At 38.4% G+C, this 15,141-nt stretch overlaps 1 protein-coding gene across 8 annotated transcripts in view; it reads left to right on the top strand.

Annotated features, from left to right (window-relative positions):
• The window catches only part of LOC124596644 (choline-phosphate cytidylyltransferase A-like), a 133,343-nt gene extending 123,964 nt beyond the window's left edge, over positions 1-9,379 (top strand). For 6 of the 8 annotated variants that reach the window (XM_047135872.1, XM_047135874.1, XM_047135877.1 and 3 more), the window contains 2 exons: positions 6,296-6,414; positions 8,888-9,379. In XM_047135872.1, the coding sequence (XP_046991828.1) occupies positions 6,296-6,414; positions 8,888-9,020 (252 nt within the window). In that variant the 3' untranslated portion in view covers positions 9,021-9,379. The remainder of the gene's footprint in view (positions 1-6,295; positions 6,415-8,887) is intronic. The other 2 variants (XM_047135873.1, XM_047135876.1) reach the window with 1 other exon arrangement.
• Positions 9,380-15,141: the final 5,762 nt, after the last annotated feature.

Here is a 15,141-nt window from a genome sequence, read left to right as displayed (position 1 = left end):
ACCTCACTCCTTTCCAGGTTCATGTTATGTGCTTTTTCATTCTTCCTTAAATCTGTGAACCTTTTTTTCATGCTATGTAGTTATTCACTTACTGCATTTGTCAGTCAGGTGGCGACACTTTGTAGATGTCTCATGCCGCATAATGTTGAAATTTGGTGTGGTCAGCACATATATGCCACTGATTCAGATGTCAGTGGCCCTGACCCCAATTGCTGTAACTGCTGGGTAGGCATCATCTGATGTTTACTGCAGTGATCTATTAATTTTGTGACACTGGACGGTGGACAGCCTCTTGACTTCATCTGTCTTCTTCTTGCTTCGCTCCTGCTGTACACTAAAAATGACAGCTCTCCATGTACACTGTATCAGATATACCTTGAAAGCTCAAGCCAGTCATCCTAAGATGGGGCTTGCTAGTTCTCCAAGGATAAAATCTTATGTTTCGTATTCTAAGGCACCTTCCTTCTTAGTAAAGGTACTCAGCAATTTATCGAAGCCTGGGCTCCACATCTAATATGTCGTGGGTTGCAACATACTTAGAAGCTCACGCTCAGATCAGAAGTGACACAGAATTTGAGGTCACCTGTTTCTTGGTCCATAAGTGGCTGCGTGCAGGAGTGAGCTGGCGTGGGGTCAATCTGAGATTTTTCAACCAATCAGTTACCAGAACAAATGGTCACTGTGGTCTGTAACTTCATTAAGATTCAGATATACACAGTAATGTATGGTACTACAGACCACGAGCCGTGGACTTGTCAGATTGTATTGCTCTAATTGCACCCTTTGGTTCAAGTACTCATCACAATGAAAGGGACTTAAGACACAGGTATATAGAGACAAATGTATGATGGAAACCATTAATACTAGTCCAATGGTGGTATATACAGGCAAGCTTTGCAAGATACCCGCAGCGTGCAAGCTTAATTGAGTATGATGCTTACTCGCATAGTATCTGCTGCAGGCTTGTTTATCAAAGACTGGCTGGAACTCTTCTCTGTCTGGGACTCTTCTGTTCAGTGGAACTCGGCCTTGCTTGACGTTTGAGGGCTTCTGTATGTGGCATTTGAGGCTGTGTGCTTAAAGATGTTACATGACTGTGCTGCTTTTTTATATCCAATTCACAATCAGTAAATGTGAAATCGGCAGTTCCCCAATATGTGTGACCTCTTAATGAACTGACAAAAGTGGCTTACATTGTACATCTCTGCCTAAGTTACAAGCCTTATAGCAAATATTCATACTTAGTTGATTTTTTTTTTCCTGGCAACACCCTCATGATTTAGTCATTACAACAATGAGTAACAGAATACTTCGTAATAAAGCACTAGCAGAGGGACATGTTCAGGACAGAGAAACACAAGAACTGTAAGAAATTGGACACAAGAAGAGAAGGAATGACATTCTTGAAGAATAGAAGTAGTATGGACCTAAAGGAAACTGCAGCTGAAAATAAAAAAGGAGAAACAATGTTGATTTATTGTACCCTCTAAAAGGGTTAGGAAAACATGTATTGAGACCTGCCAATTGTTTTTGTGGAGGATTTTGTAATCTTCTCTTCTGGCTCTTATCTTTCTTCCATTGGCTCCCAAATACAAATGATGCAGATAAATTTTGAAGATTTGATTTAGAAGCCACAGGTTTTTGGTTTTCCATTGAGATAATTAGTGTGTGTGTGTGTGTGTGTGTGTGTGTGTGTGTGTGTGTGTGTGTGTGTGTGGGGGCGGGGGGGGGGGGGGGGGGGGGGGTTAGTACAGCGCGCGCGCATGCGCATGCACTGGTTTCAACCATAGACATGTTTTTAGTATACTGACATTGCTACTGTGGGACACACTCTTAGGTCTAAGGAATCGGTAAGATTTCTTGGCATTGTATTTGATGCAAAGCTTTGCTGCTTATGTGTCTAAAAAGATCTTAAAACGAGAATTGTGAAGGCTGTAAACAACTTGATATTTCCAAGCTGGATGATATGGAGTACATCCAGGTCTTCCCTCATATTGTTTTCCAAATCCTTCATTAGATACTGGCTGGATTAAGACTATACAATGTATAGATCAGTAAGATCTTAGCTAAGAATGTTAATGTGTCCACAACATGGGTATTAGGCGAGTTACAGGCACCTAAAGAACAAGTTCCACACATAGTGTATGCACAGAAGTTGGTGAGCTATCACTTTCTACACGAGTGCTTGTTTCTTACGGTGCAACATGTTTATAATGTAATGTAATTTCCCCGGTTTTCAATGTGTATTCTCATTGTCTAAACATAATTTGGATATGCCTGCTTAAATCATAGATTGACAGTGAGATTATTTAGGATCTGGGCAAAGGTACAACTCAAAAATTTAGATGCAATCAAACAACGGAAATTCCATGATGGAATAACAAAAATATTAAAACGCTAGATTGCTACTGCGTTGAGTTGCAGACAGGCAAAATGGAAAAGAATACAAGAAATATATCAGCTTTTGGACAAAGTCCTTCCTCAGTAATAGGACACTCGCACATATTCACACAAATGCAACTTGCATACAAATGACCACTGTCTCTTAGTGCCAAGGCCTCACATTTTTCTGCGGATATGGTGGAAAATTAACAGAGGCTTATTTGAGGGCAATAGAGGTGGATCACCGTTGGCTTTAGGAGTAAACCGAGTTGGTCAGGTTTCAGTATTGACTTTGGATTGAGTCTAATTTGTAGGGTTAGTGACAAAAAAGTGTTTCCACTGTAGGGATCAGGAGGAGAGAAGATCTTTAACAAGCCCAGCGTGACTGAATATGGGGCAAAAGATTAGGACCTTTGGAAATGGCTGATGCTTATGTGGGACCGAGGCTTTTGGAGGACAAGTACATGACTGTGTTGCAGGTCAGTTTAGGCTCTGGGTTCTGTAGGGGGCAGCAGGGAGTTCTGAGGGTGTGGTGAATGTAGTAGTTCTGCTAGGTAGATTTGGAGGCAATGATGGATGCAAGGAAGGTTTGATGGAGGCTTTTGTAGTGGTGATGAGTAGTGGTGGTCAAAGGCAGGAGTATGAGGTGAACAGATTGATACTTTTTTGGAGGGGAGGAGGGAGAAGGGGCATTGTGCATGCTACTCTAGTTCCTGTTTTAAGTTTGCTTACACTGATTGTACCAAGTAATCGAAGGCATTTGACTGCTCGGCTATTTTCAGTGACAGTGTTCTTATTGCTTGTCTGCCAAATCAATTTTTAGATTTTGTTGTAGAGCTTTTTGCCATTTTTAAACATGTGGTGTGAATTAGAAGAGATCAGTGCAAGGACTTCCTCATATGCTTAAATTCCCTTAGCACCCATCAGAGGATTCAACAATGATATCCAGTGAACAGAATGGTTCAGTAAATCCAGATTAGCCTCCTCCTTTTACAATTTCAAGGGAAATAGATATCACTGATTTGGGTACCATGGCACATGGTTATTCATAGGAATGAGCAGGCTGACAACGCAACTAGGAATACTTGTAAGGGACATGTGGGGACACAGTGAATCATGCACTAAATGCTATCTTCTAACACCACAAAAGAAAACTTATGCATCAGTGGAAGAATATATGGCTGGAGATACAAAGCAACACACTGTACCATGTGGGGCCAACTACAAGGCCATGGCAGACATAATTCCAGTCGCTCAGATAGGAAGTGGCGCTAACAAAACCAAGAATAGGACACTGCTGTATGATGTACAGCTGTCTCCGATGTGGAGAAGCAGCCCTGGTTCATGGTGCATGTGACATGCCAGTTAGTGTGCCACATCTTGACTGACTGTGTATTGTATTCAGTGAAAAGAACAGAAATTTTCCTGAACAGTAACCTACCAATCATTTAACGAAACAATAAATTGAGTGTACAAATAGTTTTAAAGTTTTGCATGTTATCTGGTCTCCTACCCGAACTATCAGGTACAGCAAGAAATTTTTTGTGTGTCTCAGTGCAGATTACTAATTGATTCCTCTCAATGAGGAACCATCCATATTCCTTAGTAAATTGTTGTACACTTTCACTGTTTTTACATTTCCTTTTGTAAGAGTTTCCAACAAGTTCTACTGTACACATATTTACTATATTATAACCATAATTACATGAATTGCAAAAATAGTATGAGCTCTTATAATCCGGATGCCATCTGCTCTAAATTAAAATCACTTTATCAATCATCCAATAGCATATATTCCATGATACAGTAAGAAGCTTCATTCTGGAACCATTCTGAAACACATTGTGGCTAAGTCCATCACCTAGGAATCTAAAGTCATCAGTTGTTGCTAGTGTGTGTGTGTGTGTGTGTGTGTTGAGGGTGGAGGGTAGGTGTCACAGTAATTGCTATTTGATTTGGACATATACTATTCTTTTGACTTCGCTTATCTGAACATCATATTTGACCTATAAGTGAGAGGAAAATATAAAATTATAAATACACCAAATTATAAATACACCAAATAGCTTAGGTTCAGAAGGTGAAATTCCAGTGCTGCAGATACTTCTTTTTAAATGTGAAAGCACTAATTCCAGCTTTTCAAACTATTACTCCCCTCTTCAGAAATGGAGTAGGTTAGAAAGGAACAGCAGGTCACTCAAACACCAGGATGAGAGGGACCCACCCGCCTTATGGACATCCTCACAACAAATGGGGGCCCTGTCCTCCTTGGGTCTGAGTGACCTGCTGCTCCTTTCTAACCTTCCCCAACCTACCCTTTTACCTGTCCCAACCTACCCTCTTAACTATCTGTGAAGGAACTAATAGTTCCAGAAGCTGGGATTAGACTGTGTAATCTGGAATTGTGTTTCTGCAACTGTCTGCCTGTTTTCATGTTGATGGAATTGTGACATATTTTTGTTTCTGGTACTGTGAGCTACATTTCCACAAGTGTTATTTTTTGTATGAAGTGATCATGTATATAAAAAGTTTTAGCTATAAACTGCTATCAGAATTGACAATAGCCAGGTTCTGTAGCTGTGTAGAAAGACATTATTCAGAGTGAAGTGCAGATGTAAAATATAACTTAATTGCTTTAAATAATATGCTGAAAGGTTGAGAAGTCTCAAACACGCAACTATTGTTTGTACTAATATGTCAGATATTTCTTTATAGATGTGGGTTTTGTGGTTCACGCATTTGTGCGGATGCCACCATGTGAGGCAGAGTGATATGCTTGGTTTGTTACAGTGGCATTGTTTGTAATTGCCTATCATGGGCAAGTGCTCTACTAGCTGAGCTAACCAAGTGTGATTCATGGCCCATCCTCACAGCTTTACTTCCACCAGTACCTGATTACCTACCTTCCAGACATCATAGAAGTTTCTCTACATACCTACTAGGACTCCTGTGGAGTGTATTGTGGAGACATGGCTTCATTTGCAGTTTTCAGTTGCTGCGAATTGTGTTATACTTTGATAGAAAATCTAGGCTCAAATGTAAGTACTTAAATGAAGCAAATAGTGGAAAAGTAAAAATAGCACTGGGGTGCTTTTGTTAAACTAAGCAGGTTTTTCATAACTAAACTTCATATATGTGTGAAAAGGCAAGTTTACAACCTGTGTGTTACCAGCTTATGGTTTTTGGCAGTGTGTCACTTTGCATTAAAAGTATTTGAAAACTGAAAAGTGCTCAATGATCAATCGAAAGATGCATATGGAGAATTACTGGAAGAGACAGGAAACAAACAAATGGATTGGGGAACAGATGTGAGTGGAAGAAGTTATAATTAATAGACTGAAATTTAGATGGAGCAAGGGTTGCTGGATTCCAAAAGATAAGCCTTGACATAATGGAAGGTGGATGGATGATGATAGAAACTGGGTAAAATATAGTTGAAGACCACAAACCCAGGAGGCCTTTATCCAGCAATTTATGTTAGCTGACTAATAAAGATGATGAAATAAGGGTAGATGACTACCCATGACCGAACAGAAAAAATATTTTATGTTTATTTAACAGTCTTTATCTTTTTTCTTCCAAGAAAGTTAAGTATTTTTTAATAGCCACAGTACCGTTTCTAGGTATCTGATCATTTCATTTCCAAGAATTTGAGAGAGAGAGAGAGAGAGAGAGAGAGAGAGAGAGAGAGTGTGTGTGTGAGAGAGTTTTCATTAGGAAATTTCAAAATTATTTTTACACTCTACTCATACATTTTGTTCTGAATGAATGATTGGAAGTGTCCCTGCTTAACTTCTCTCCTTAATGTATAGGTGAAATGCTTTTATGAGATATTCGGTGAGGGCGCAATTTACATTTATCAAGCATTTCTCCCCTGTGATGCCACAACTGATAAGTTCACTACATTTTACAGTCGCAAATATGGAATGAAGGGAAAGGGCGTCTGATGCAAGCTCTATCGCCTCCAGCCAGTCCTCGGCGTGATGGCTCACCCACGTCATCTACCAGCAATGATGTTGATGAAAGCACAAGGTATGCACTAAAACAAAAAGCGTATTTACAGTGTCTAGATGGGCTGTTGCTGGGGTTAGATATGACAGTAGTTCCATACAATATTGACTTTCCTGGACGTCTTAGCTGACTGAAAATTGAATTGTTAACTGCGATGTTTTGGCTAAAGTTTAAAGTTGTCAAATTTTACAGATAATATTCACTTTATATCTTCCCCTTGTTACTATTTTAAATCAAGCTTTGCTATGTACAGTTGTTGATTTGCAAATTGCGGCACTTACTTTTTATCAACATCAGATGTTCCAGTTGCTAAGGATATAATTTTATTACAAAATCAATTTTGGTTGTGTAAATAAATTTAACTCTAGCCGACATCACAGTGAACTTGTGCATTTTGTTACATTGTTGGCATTGGCGTAAATACTTAACATGGAGAATACACAGCAGTCGGATTTTTGTATCAGCCTTTCAAATCAGTTCAATGCAACTCCCAAAAAGTCTCCAGAAAATAGACATAGAAATTTTTCTGAGTGTTTTTGATACCCTAGATAAGATCTTTTTTTTTATGGATGGTGTGGCTCTTTACTAGAATGCTTGCCTGCAATGTGGGCAACATGGGTCTGATTTCCGGTCATTGTTAACTTTTAAACAAAGGTCATGTTTCTGTGAAGTGTAAAATACAATTTCATTTGTGAGGTTTTTAATCTAAACAATCTTTCTTCATAAAAAATAGATAATTAAGAATTATATATTCTGATCACAAGAATGCACAGACAATGAAAGAAACAACACTTTATTAAGTCTAGAAATAACTTGTTACAAGAAGACACTTGATGCGGAGTGACTACACTACTAGTCCGATAATCCTAATCAGAATGTCAACATGTAACTGAGGGTGAGGCTGGACAGTCCCGACTCTGTAAGCTGTTGGCTGGACGGTAGGGTGCACTGAGGAGAGGCTGTGCCCGCATCCTTGATTGGCAACTTCTGTGGCTTGCCTTACAACAGCGTGCCTGAATCTTGGGTGTGGAACCGATGTGGGTCACTACACATTTACAATGACAACTGGGTTTTTGCATGTGATGTAATTAGAAATAAGGAGGCTTGCATTTTTAATAAAAATGACTGTTAGGTACATTGATGATCATATATTTGATGAATTTTATATTTAAATGGTGTTGCCATTCAAACTAAACTGAATTGGGGGGGGGGGGGGGGGGGGGGACAAAGACCAGAACAAGACTCAAACCGGCCATCCAGAGATTATCAGTCTCAAGCACTACTGATTTTTATTTCCACCTTTATATATTTTATGCATCATGGAAATGCTCATAACATGCACCTTTGTTTAAAAATTTGCTCCTGCCATAAATTGAACATGGGTCCCCCATATGGTAGACAAACATTCTACCACAGAGCTATGCAGTCCCTCATAAATTTGAACTTCCTAGGTATTAGACACTTGGGAAACTTCAAAGTTGATTTTCGTGAGAACATTTTAGAGCGGCATTGGGATGCTTTAGGAGACTGATACTCGAGTTCTTAACTTCATTTACCATAAATGCAAGAAACTACAAAAATCAAATTGCTGTGTAGTCTCCTTTTTAGTAAATTTGATTACTTGTAATTGACTTGAAACCAGCTGAGCAAGTGAAACTGCAACATAATTTGCAACTGAAGCATTTGCTTTCAGATAACGTTGTCAGTCATTGTGGAAGAACTCCGGCTCATCAAGGAGTGCCCACCTAACCTTTGTTTGGGAGCAAGAAAATTTTAAATTTTTAATTAATTTATATAAGGGGCAGTGTGACTAACAAAAGGTCATACTAGTTTTCCAATATTTGTCTTTAAAATTTGCAGTAGTGTTTTATCTTGCTTAGGCTTAAAAATTTTCCAACAGGCACATTGTAGTGAAATGATGAAGTAAGAAATTATATTTTCATGTATTGTTCTCATCTCTGATTCTCTTGCCTTTATTGTTGACATTGCCCTTATAGTGAATTTATTATTGTTCAAAACTAAAGCTATAAGTGCATTGCAAGATTTTAAAAACCATGTGTTTGAAAAGTATGGATTTCTACTTACCACATGGAGGAGGTATTGAGTTGCAAACAGGCACAATGAAAAGACAGCTAAACATTTAAGCTTTCAAACAAATTCCTTCTGTTCAAAATCTTAAATGTTTACCAGTCTCATCATATTGCCTGTCTGCGACTCAATGCTTCTGGTATGTGGTGAGTAGCAACCCATCCTTTTCATCTTGTTGTTACTCCATTCTGGAATGCATACTGTTTAAAAATCATTAGTTCTATTCAGGGCCCAGTTGAGAAGTTGGTTGGGCAGTAAAAATAAAGAAGATATTCTGTAGAAAAATTAAACTTGTGAAGATAGAAACTAAAATTTTCAAACAGTGTCTCGTGTTATACTTCTTAATAATTGCTATTTTTTAATGTACTTGTTTGTGTGCAGAACTGAAAATTTATTCTCTTGTTAGCAGCCCCCCACCATCAAAAGCTGGTCGCTATGACTTCTCTCCCAACTCTTCAGCACAACAGTTTGCTGGCAGACCGTCAGGAGACTTCTCTGATGATGATGAAGATGATGAAGATGAAAGACAGTCAAAATAACAATAGAAAATGTAAATCTTCCATAACCAGAATCTGTTGGTGCTGAAGCTTAGTGCACTGTAAGCTGATCTTTTATGAAAGGAGTGTTTGACTGTAAATCTCCAAAGTACTGTAATATTGTTTTAATTGTTTTATAGCAAAAAAGAATGTAAATGAGCCATCTGCTGTAAACTATTATATATTTAAAGTCTTTTAATTGTTTTAAGTTTTCAGAAAGGCTGGACTTAGTTACAAGTGGCGATTGTTTTGTTGATATTGTGTCTAGTGTTACGTAAGGATATCGCTCCTAATTTTTTTTTCCTCTTTTTTTTTTCGCTGTAAGCTACAGCATCAAATAAAATTTTGTTTTGTTTGAATAATGGCTGTCATGTTTTGTGTGTTACGATATGCATACTCGATTACAAGCTTCACGGCTTTTGGTTCATCTTTATTCCCAGTCTTCCTCTCCATAAAGTAAATGATTCAACCACAGAAATAATTCCCCGTATGGTGTGTGCGTTTTTGAACTTATCATGACGGAACTCAGATTGAATAACATCACTGTTACCTTTGAAATTTTTTTGGACCACATATGGTCAAAATGAGGGAATCTGTCAAGCACTCTGAACCAGTCTATCTAAATTAATGAAGAAAAAAGTTGCTAGAGTTCGTGTGTCTGTCTGGCACGCAGTTCTAATCTGCCAGGAAGTTTCAGACAGAAACATATTTGTTAAAGAGTGTATGGAATTTCATTCCATGGACTACTCAAGTTGAGGTACACATTGAGTCCTACCTTGAGCTTACAGAAAGCCCAACATCAGGTGAAGAGTGAAAGCCAGACAGCTGACATGGGATTATAAGAGCAGTGACTTGTTACACAACATGAATGGTGCTTTCATCTTTGGCACCTGGACTACATATAGGTATATAAACACATCATACCACTGCAATAGCCACATGGTAGCAGTGTGGTATGCAACCAAAATATTATGTCTTTCCTATGGATTCACCTGGCTTGAATCCCAGAAACCTCTCATGCAACACACCAGAAAATATGAGGCCCTATCAAAAAACTGGAGAAAGCAATGTCACATTGAAGCGGAATAGTTGCAAGGAAACAGTATTCGAAATGGATGTGCATGCTATGTCAAGTGATGATAACACAAAAACCCAAACACAGCATGATGTTTACTGAGAAAAGTATGAAATATTCAGTAAAACATTGTTTTGTTATAAAAAACTTGTCCATGTCATGTCATGTCTGTCTCACAGATAAATTCCTGTCAGATTTCAGTCTGCTTAAAAAGCCAACACATAAGTTAATACAGAAATGAAAATCATTAATCCTTTAATCACTTTGGTAACTGCAATGTGGCCTCACAGATTACAAGTCTTCTATGCAGTGAAGTTACACTGATCACAGGAATAAATATCATAAATGGGTAAGGAGGCTGTAACAAAATAATTTGTTCATGTAATGATGGAGAGCATTAGCAAGTTCATTGCTTTTAACAATAAAATTTAGTGCAATTAAATACAAATTTGGAGAACATTGTAGCCTGCGTGACAGTGAAACACCCATTGTATCGACGTAGGTAAGTACACCATGTGCAGTATGTACTCTTACATTATCATATTGAAAGACGACATTATAGAAACATCAAAGATGTAATGTGTGCTGTCCAAATTACCAGCTATGGGAGAGATGATCATGTGTGAACCCAGTTTAACACAGTGTTTCAGGACCATGTGACAAAGCAAGCTGGGATATTTTTACTTCCCCTCTCGTTTTGCCATCTGCCTTCTTAAAATTCATTTTCTCAAGTCTGACTAATTACCATTAACATACGTGAGTGAGAAAAGTTGGCCCTCAGTCTTAAAGAATATAGCAACAGGTCTAATTTTGTGCTTAGTTTTGTGTATGTCATCAATTTCCTAATTTATTTTGACTATTCCTTGTTAAGAACTTTTGTTATAGGGTGAAATCAGTAATTGTTTCATAACTTAAATTCTATTGTTGGCTTAGAAACAAATGTAAATTCTGTACTAATTATAAACATTTGGAAGACGAAACGCTGGCATTCTTAAAGTATTTATTTGGCTCTATTCAAAACCATATTAGCAAAGCCAGCACTCAATTCATTCCAAAGTATTACCAGTTTGACAAAAGTATTGTTTGCATAACTATATTTGTAAACAAATAATATGGCTTAACCCTCGTATTAGAAGAAACTATTAAAAAGAAAGAATTTTTCCATGTATTCAGTTAACTGAATGAGGTATCTTTTAATTGTAATTTCTATAACTTTAACATCCAACAATGTATAGTTTCAGTACCTATTACTGTGATGATATATAAATGCCCAATTTTTGGGCTCGAGTCAGTCAGTCCATGGTCGATTTTCATACAAGAAGGGCGTGTTGGTTAGGTCAACAACAATGCATCAACTTAACTGTGTAAGACAAATAGGCCATGTGTTAAAATGATGGCAGTGTCTGATCAGTACGTAAGACAAATAGGCTGTATGTTAAAACAATGACAGCATCTGTTCAATACATACCATATTATTCTGCAAGAACTGTGAATTGTGTGGTTAGGTTTTCACTGCTCGTAGATGTTCAACGGTAAACTATTGCAGCAGTATGCTGACGTATGCCTGCAAACTGTTAATGAGGCTTATCAAAATTTGCTAATAGTTAACTGGCCGTATTATCTGTAATATTGGGAGGGGGGTTGTGAACAGTAAAAGTAAAGAACTGTGAAACGCAACTGTGCAACATCATTCACAGTAGTCAGTGTCAAACTTCCACCACCCATTTTTGTATGTCAACATCAAAGATTTAAAATTTGCCTGCATCAGTGTGAACAGCAGAGCAGCTCAGTACAGGGAAAGGCAAAAGCGGCCTCCACAGACGACAGGTATTTTAACATCGTTGCACCTGATGATGTGGCTTGAAGCTGTGGAACAGGTTGTGTTTTAATAAACGACAGTCATAGTAGCTGTAAAAGGAGTTCTTCGTAGCATCATGCCTTTCAACAGCTTTGGTTGCCCAGAATATTAAATAGATTCTGAGAAAACATCACAGAAACCCCTATCCTGCAAACCCTATTTTTACCACTGCAGGGGAAAAAAGTCTCAAATGCGATGCATACAAAATTTTTAGGCATACATATTCAGGAGGATTTGATGTGGGAGATGTACCTTAACTATCTAAATAATAAAGTGAATACACTTCTGCTGTTAGGATTCTCACTTAAAATACAAGCTGCCCATTGGTGGTGACAACGTATCGTGTTGGTATACTGTTACTACTGATGTACAGAATAATTTTTTTGTGGGAATTCCACAACTGAAATTAAAATGAAGAAAACTATTATCTTGGTAAAGATAAATGCAGGGATTCCTGTAGACCCATTTTTAAAAATCTGAAAATACTGCCTCTGCCTTGTTTATATATAAAAGAGAGCATCTTAAAAAAAGAAAACCTTCTAACATAACTATGATTTACATCCATATGAAAGTAGACAGAATCTTAATCTACAAGGATACACAGTAAGTACAGACATGTTGTTGTTGTTGTGGTCTTCAGTCCTGAGACTGGTTTGATGCAGCTCTCCATGCTACTCTATCCTGTGCAAGCTTCTTCATCTCCCAGTACCGACTGCAGCCTACATCCTTCTGAATCTGCTTAGTGTATTCATCTCTTGGTCTCCCTCTACGATTTTTACCCTCCACGCTGCCCTCCAGTACTAAATTGGTGATCCCTTGATGCCTCAGAACATGTCCTACCAACCAATCCCTTCTTCTAGTCTGTGCCACAAACTCCTCCCCAGTTCTATTCAATACCTCCTCATTAATTATGTGATCTACCCATCTAACCTTCAGCATTCTTCTGTAGCACCACATTTCGAAAGCTTCTATTCTCTTCTTGTCTACACTATTTATCGTCCATGTTTCACTTCCATACATGTCTACACTCCATGCAAATACTTTCAGTAACGACTTCCTGACACTTAAATCAATACTCGATGTAAACAAATTTCTCTTCTTCAGAAACGCTTTCCTTGCCATTGCCAGTCTACATTTTATATCCCCTCTACTTCGACCATCATCAGTTATTTTGCTCCCCAAATAGCAAAACTCCTTTACTACTTTAAGTGTCTCATTTCCTAATCTAATTCCCTCTGCATCACCCGACTTAATTTGACTACGTTCCATTAGCCTCGTTTTGCTTTTGTTGATGTTCATCTTATACCCTCCTTTCAAGACACTGTCCATCCCGTTCAACTGCTCTTCCAAGTCCTTTGCTGTCTCTGATAGAATTACAATGTCATCGGCGAACCTCAAACTTTTTATTTCTTCTCCATAGATTTTAATACCTACACTGAACTTTTCTTTTGTTTCCTTTACTGATTGCTCAGTATAGAGATTGAATAGCATCGGGGAGAGGCTACAACCCTGTCTCACTCCCTTCCCAACCACTGCTTCCCTTTCATGTCCCTCGACTCTTATAGCCTTTCGCTCCCTGTATTGTACCCCTGCCACCTTCAGAATTTGAAAGAGAGTATTCCAGTCAACATTGTCAAAAGCTTTCTCTAAGTCTACAAATGCTAGAAATGTAGGTTTGCCTTTCCTTAATCTTTCTTCTAAGATAAGTCGTAGGGTCAGTATTGCCTCACGTGTTCCAGTATTTCTACGGAATCCAAACTGATCTTCCCCGAGGTCGGCTTCTACTAGTTTTTCCATTCGTCTGTAAAGAATTCGAGTTAGTATTTTGCAGCTGTGACTTATTAAACTGATAGTTCGGTAATTTTCACATCTGTCAACACCTGCTTTCTTTGGGTTTGGAATTATTATATTCTTCTTGAAGTCTGAGGGTATTTCGCCTGTTTCATACATCTTGCTCACCAGATGGTAGAGTTTTGTCAGGACTGGCTCTCCCAAGGCCGTCAGTAGTTCCAATGGAATGTTGTCTACTCCGAAGGCCTTGTTTCGACTCAGGTCTTTCAGTGCTCTGTCAAACTCTTCACGCAGTAGCTTATCTCCCATTTCATCTTCATCTACATCCTCTTCCATTTCCATAATATTGTCCTCAAGTGCATCGCCCTTGTATAGACCCTCTATATACTCCTTCCACCTTTCTGCTTTCCCTTCTTTGCTTAGAACTGGGTTTCCATCTGAGCTCTTGAGATTCATGCTAGTGGTTCTCTTTTCTCCAAAGGTCTCTTCAATTTTCCTGTAGGCAGTATCTATCTTACCCCTCGTGAGATAAGCCTCTACATCCTTACATTTGTTCTCTAGCCATCGCTGCTTAGCCATTTTGCACTTCCTGTCGATCTCATTTTTGAGATGTTTGTATTCCTTTTTGCCTGCTTCATTTACTGCATTTTTGTATTTTCTCCTTTCATCAATTAAATTCAGTATCTCTTCTGTTACCCAGGGATTTCTACTAGCCTTTGTCTTTTTACATACTTGAGCCTCTGCTGCCTTCACTACTTCATCCCTCAGAGCTACCCATTCATCTTCTACTGTATTTCTTTCCCCCATTCCTGTCAATTGTTCCCTTATGCTCTCCCTGAAACTCTGTACAACCTCTGGTTTAGTCAGTTTATCCAGGTCCCATCTCCTTAAATTCCCGCCTTTTTGCAATTTCTTCAGTTTTAATCTACAGTTCATAACCAATAGATTGTTGTCAGAGTCCACATCTGCCCCTGGAAATGCCTTACAATTTAAAACCTGGTTCCTAAATCTCTGTCTTACCATTACATAATCTATCTGAAACCTTCTAGTATCTCCAGGGTTCTTCCTCGTATACAACCTTCTTTCATGATTCTTGAACGAAGTGTTAGCTGTGATTAAGTTATGCTCTGTGCAAAATTCTACCAGGCAGCTTCCTCTTGCATTTCTTAGCCCCAATCCATATTCACCTACAACATTTCTTTCTCTTCCTTTTCCTACTGTCGAATTCCAGTCACCCATGACTATTAAATTTTCGTCTCCCTTCACTACCTGAATAATTTCTTTTATCTCATCATACGTTTCATCAATTTCTTCATCATCTACAGAGCTAGTGGCATATAAACTTGTACTACTGTAGTAGACGTGGGCTTCGTGTCTATCTTGGCCACAATAATGCGTTC

This window comes from Schistocerca americana, chromosome 2, assembly GCF_021461395.2.
Source record: "Schistocerca americana isolate TAMUIC-IGC-003095 chromosome 2, iqSchAmer2.1, whole genome shotgun sequence".
Lineage (NCBI taxonomy): Eukaryota > Metazoa > Arthropoda > Insecta > Orthoptera > Acrididae > Schistocerca > Schistocerca americana.
The sequence above is the reverse complement of the archived record's forward strand: the minus strand, read 5'-3'. Positions and strand labels throughout refer to the sequence as shown.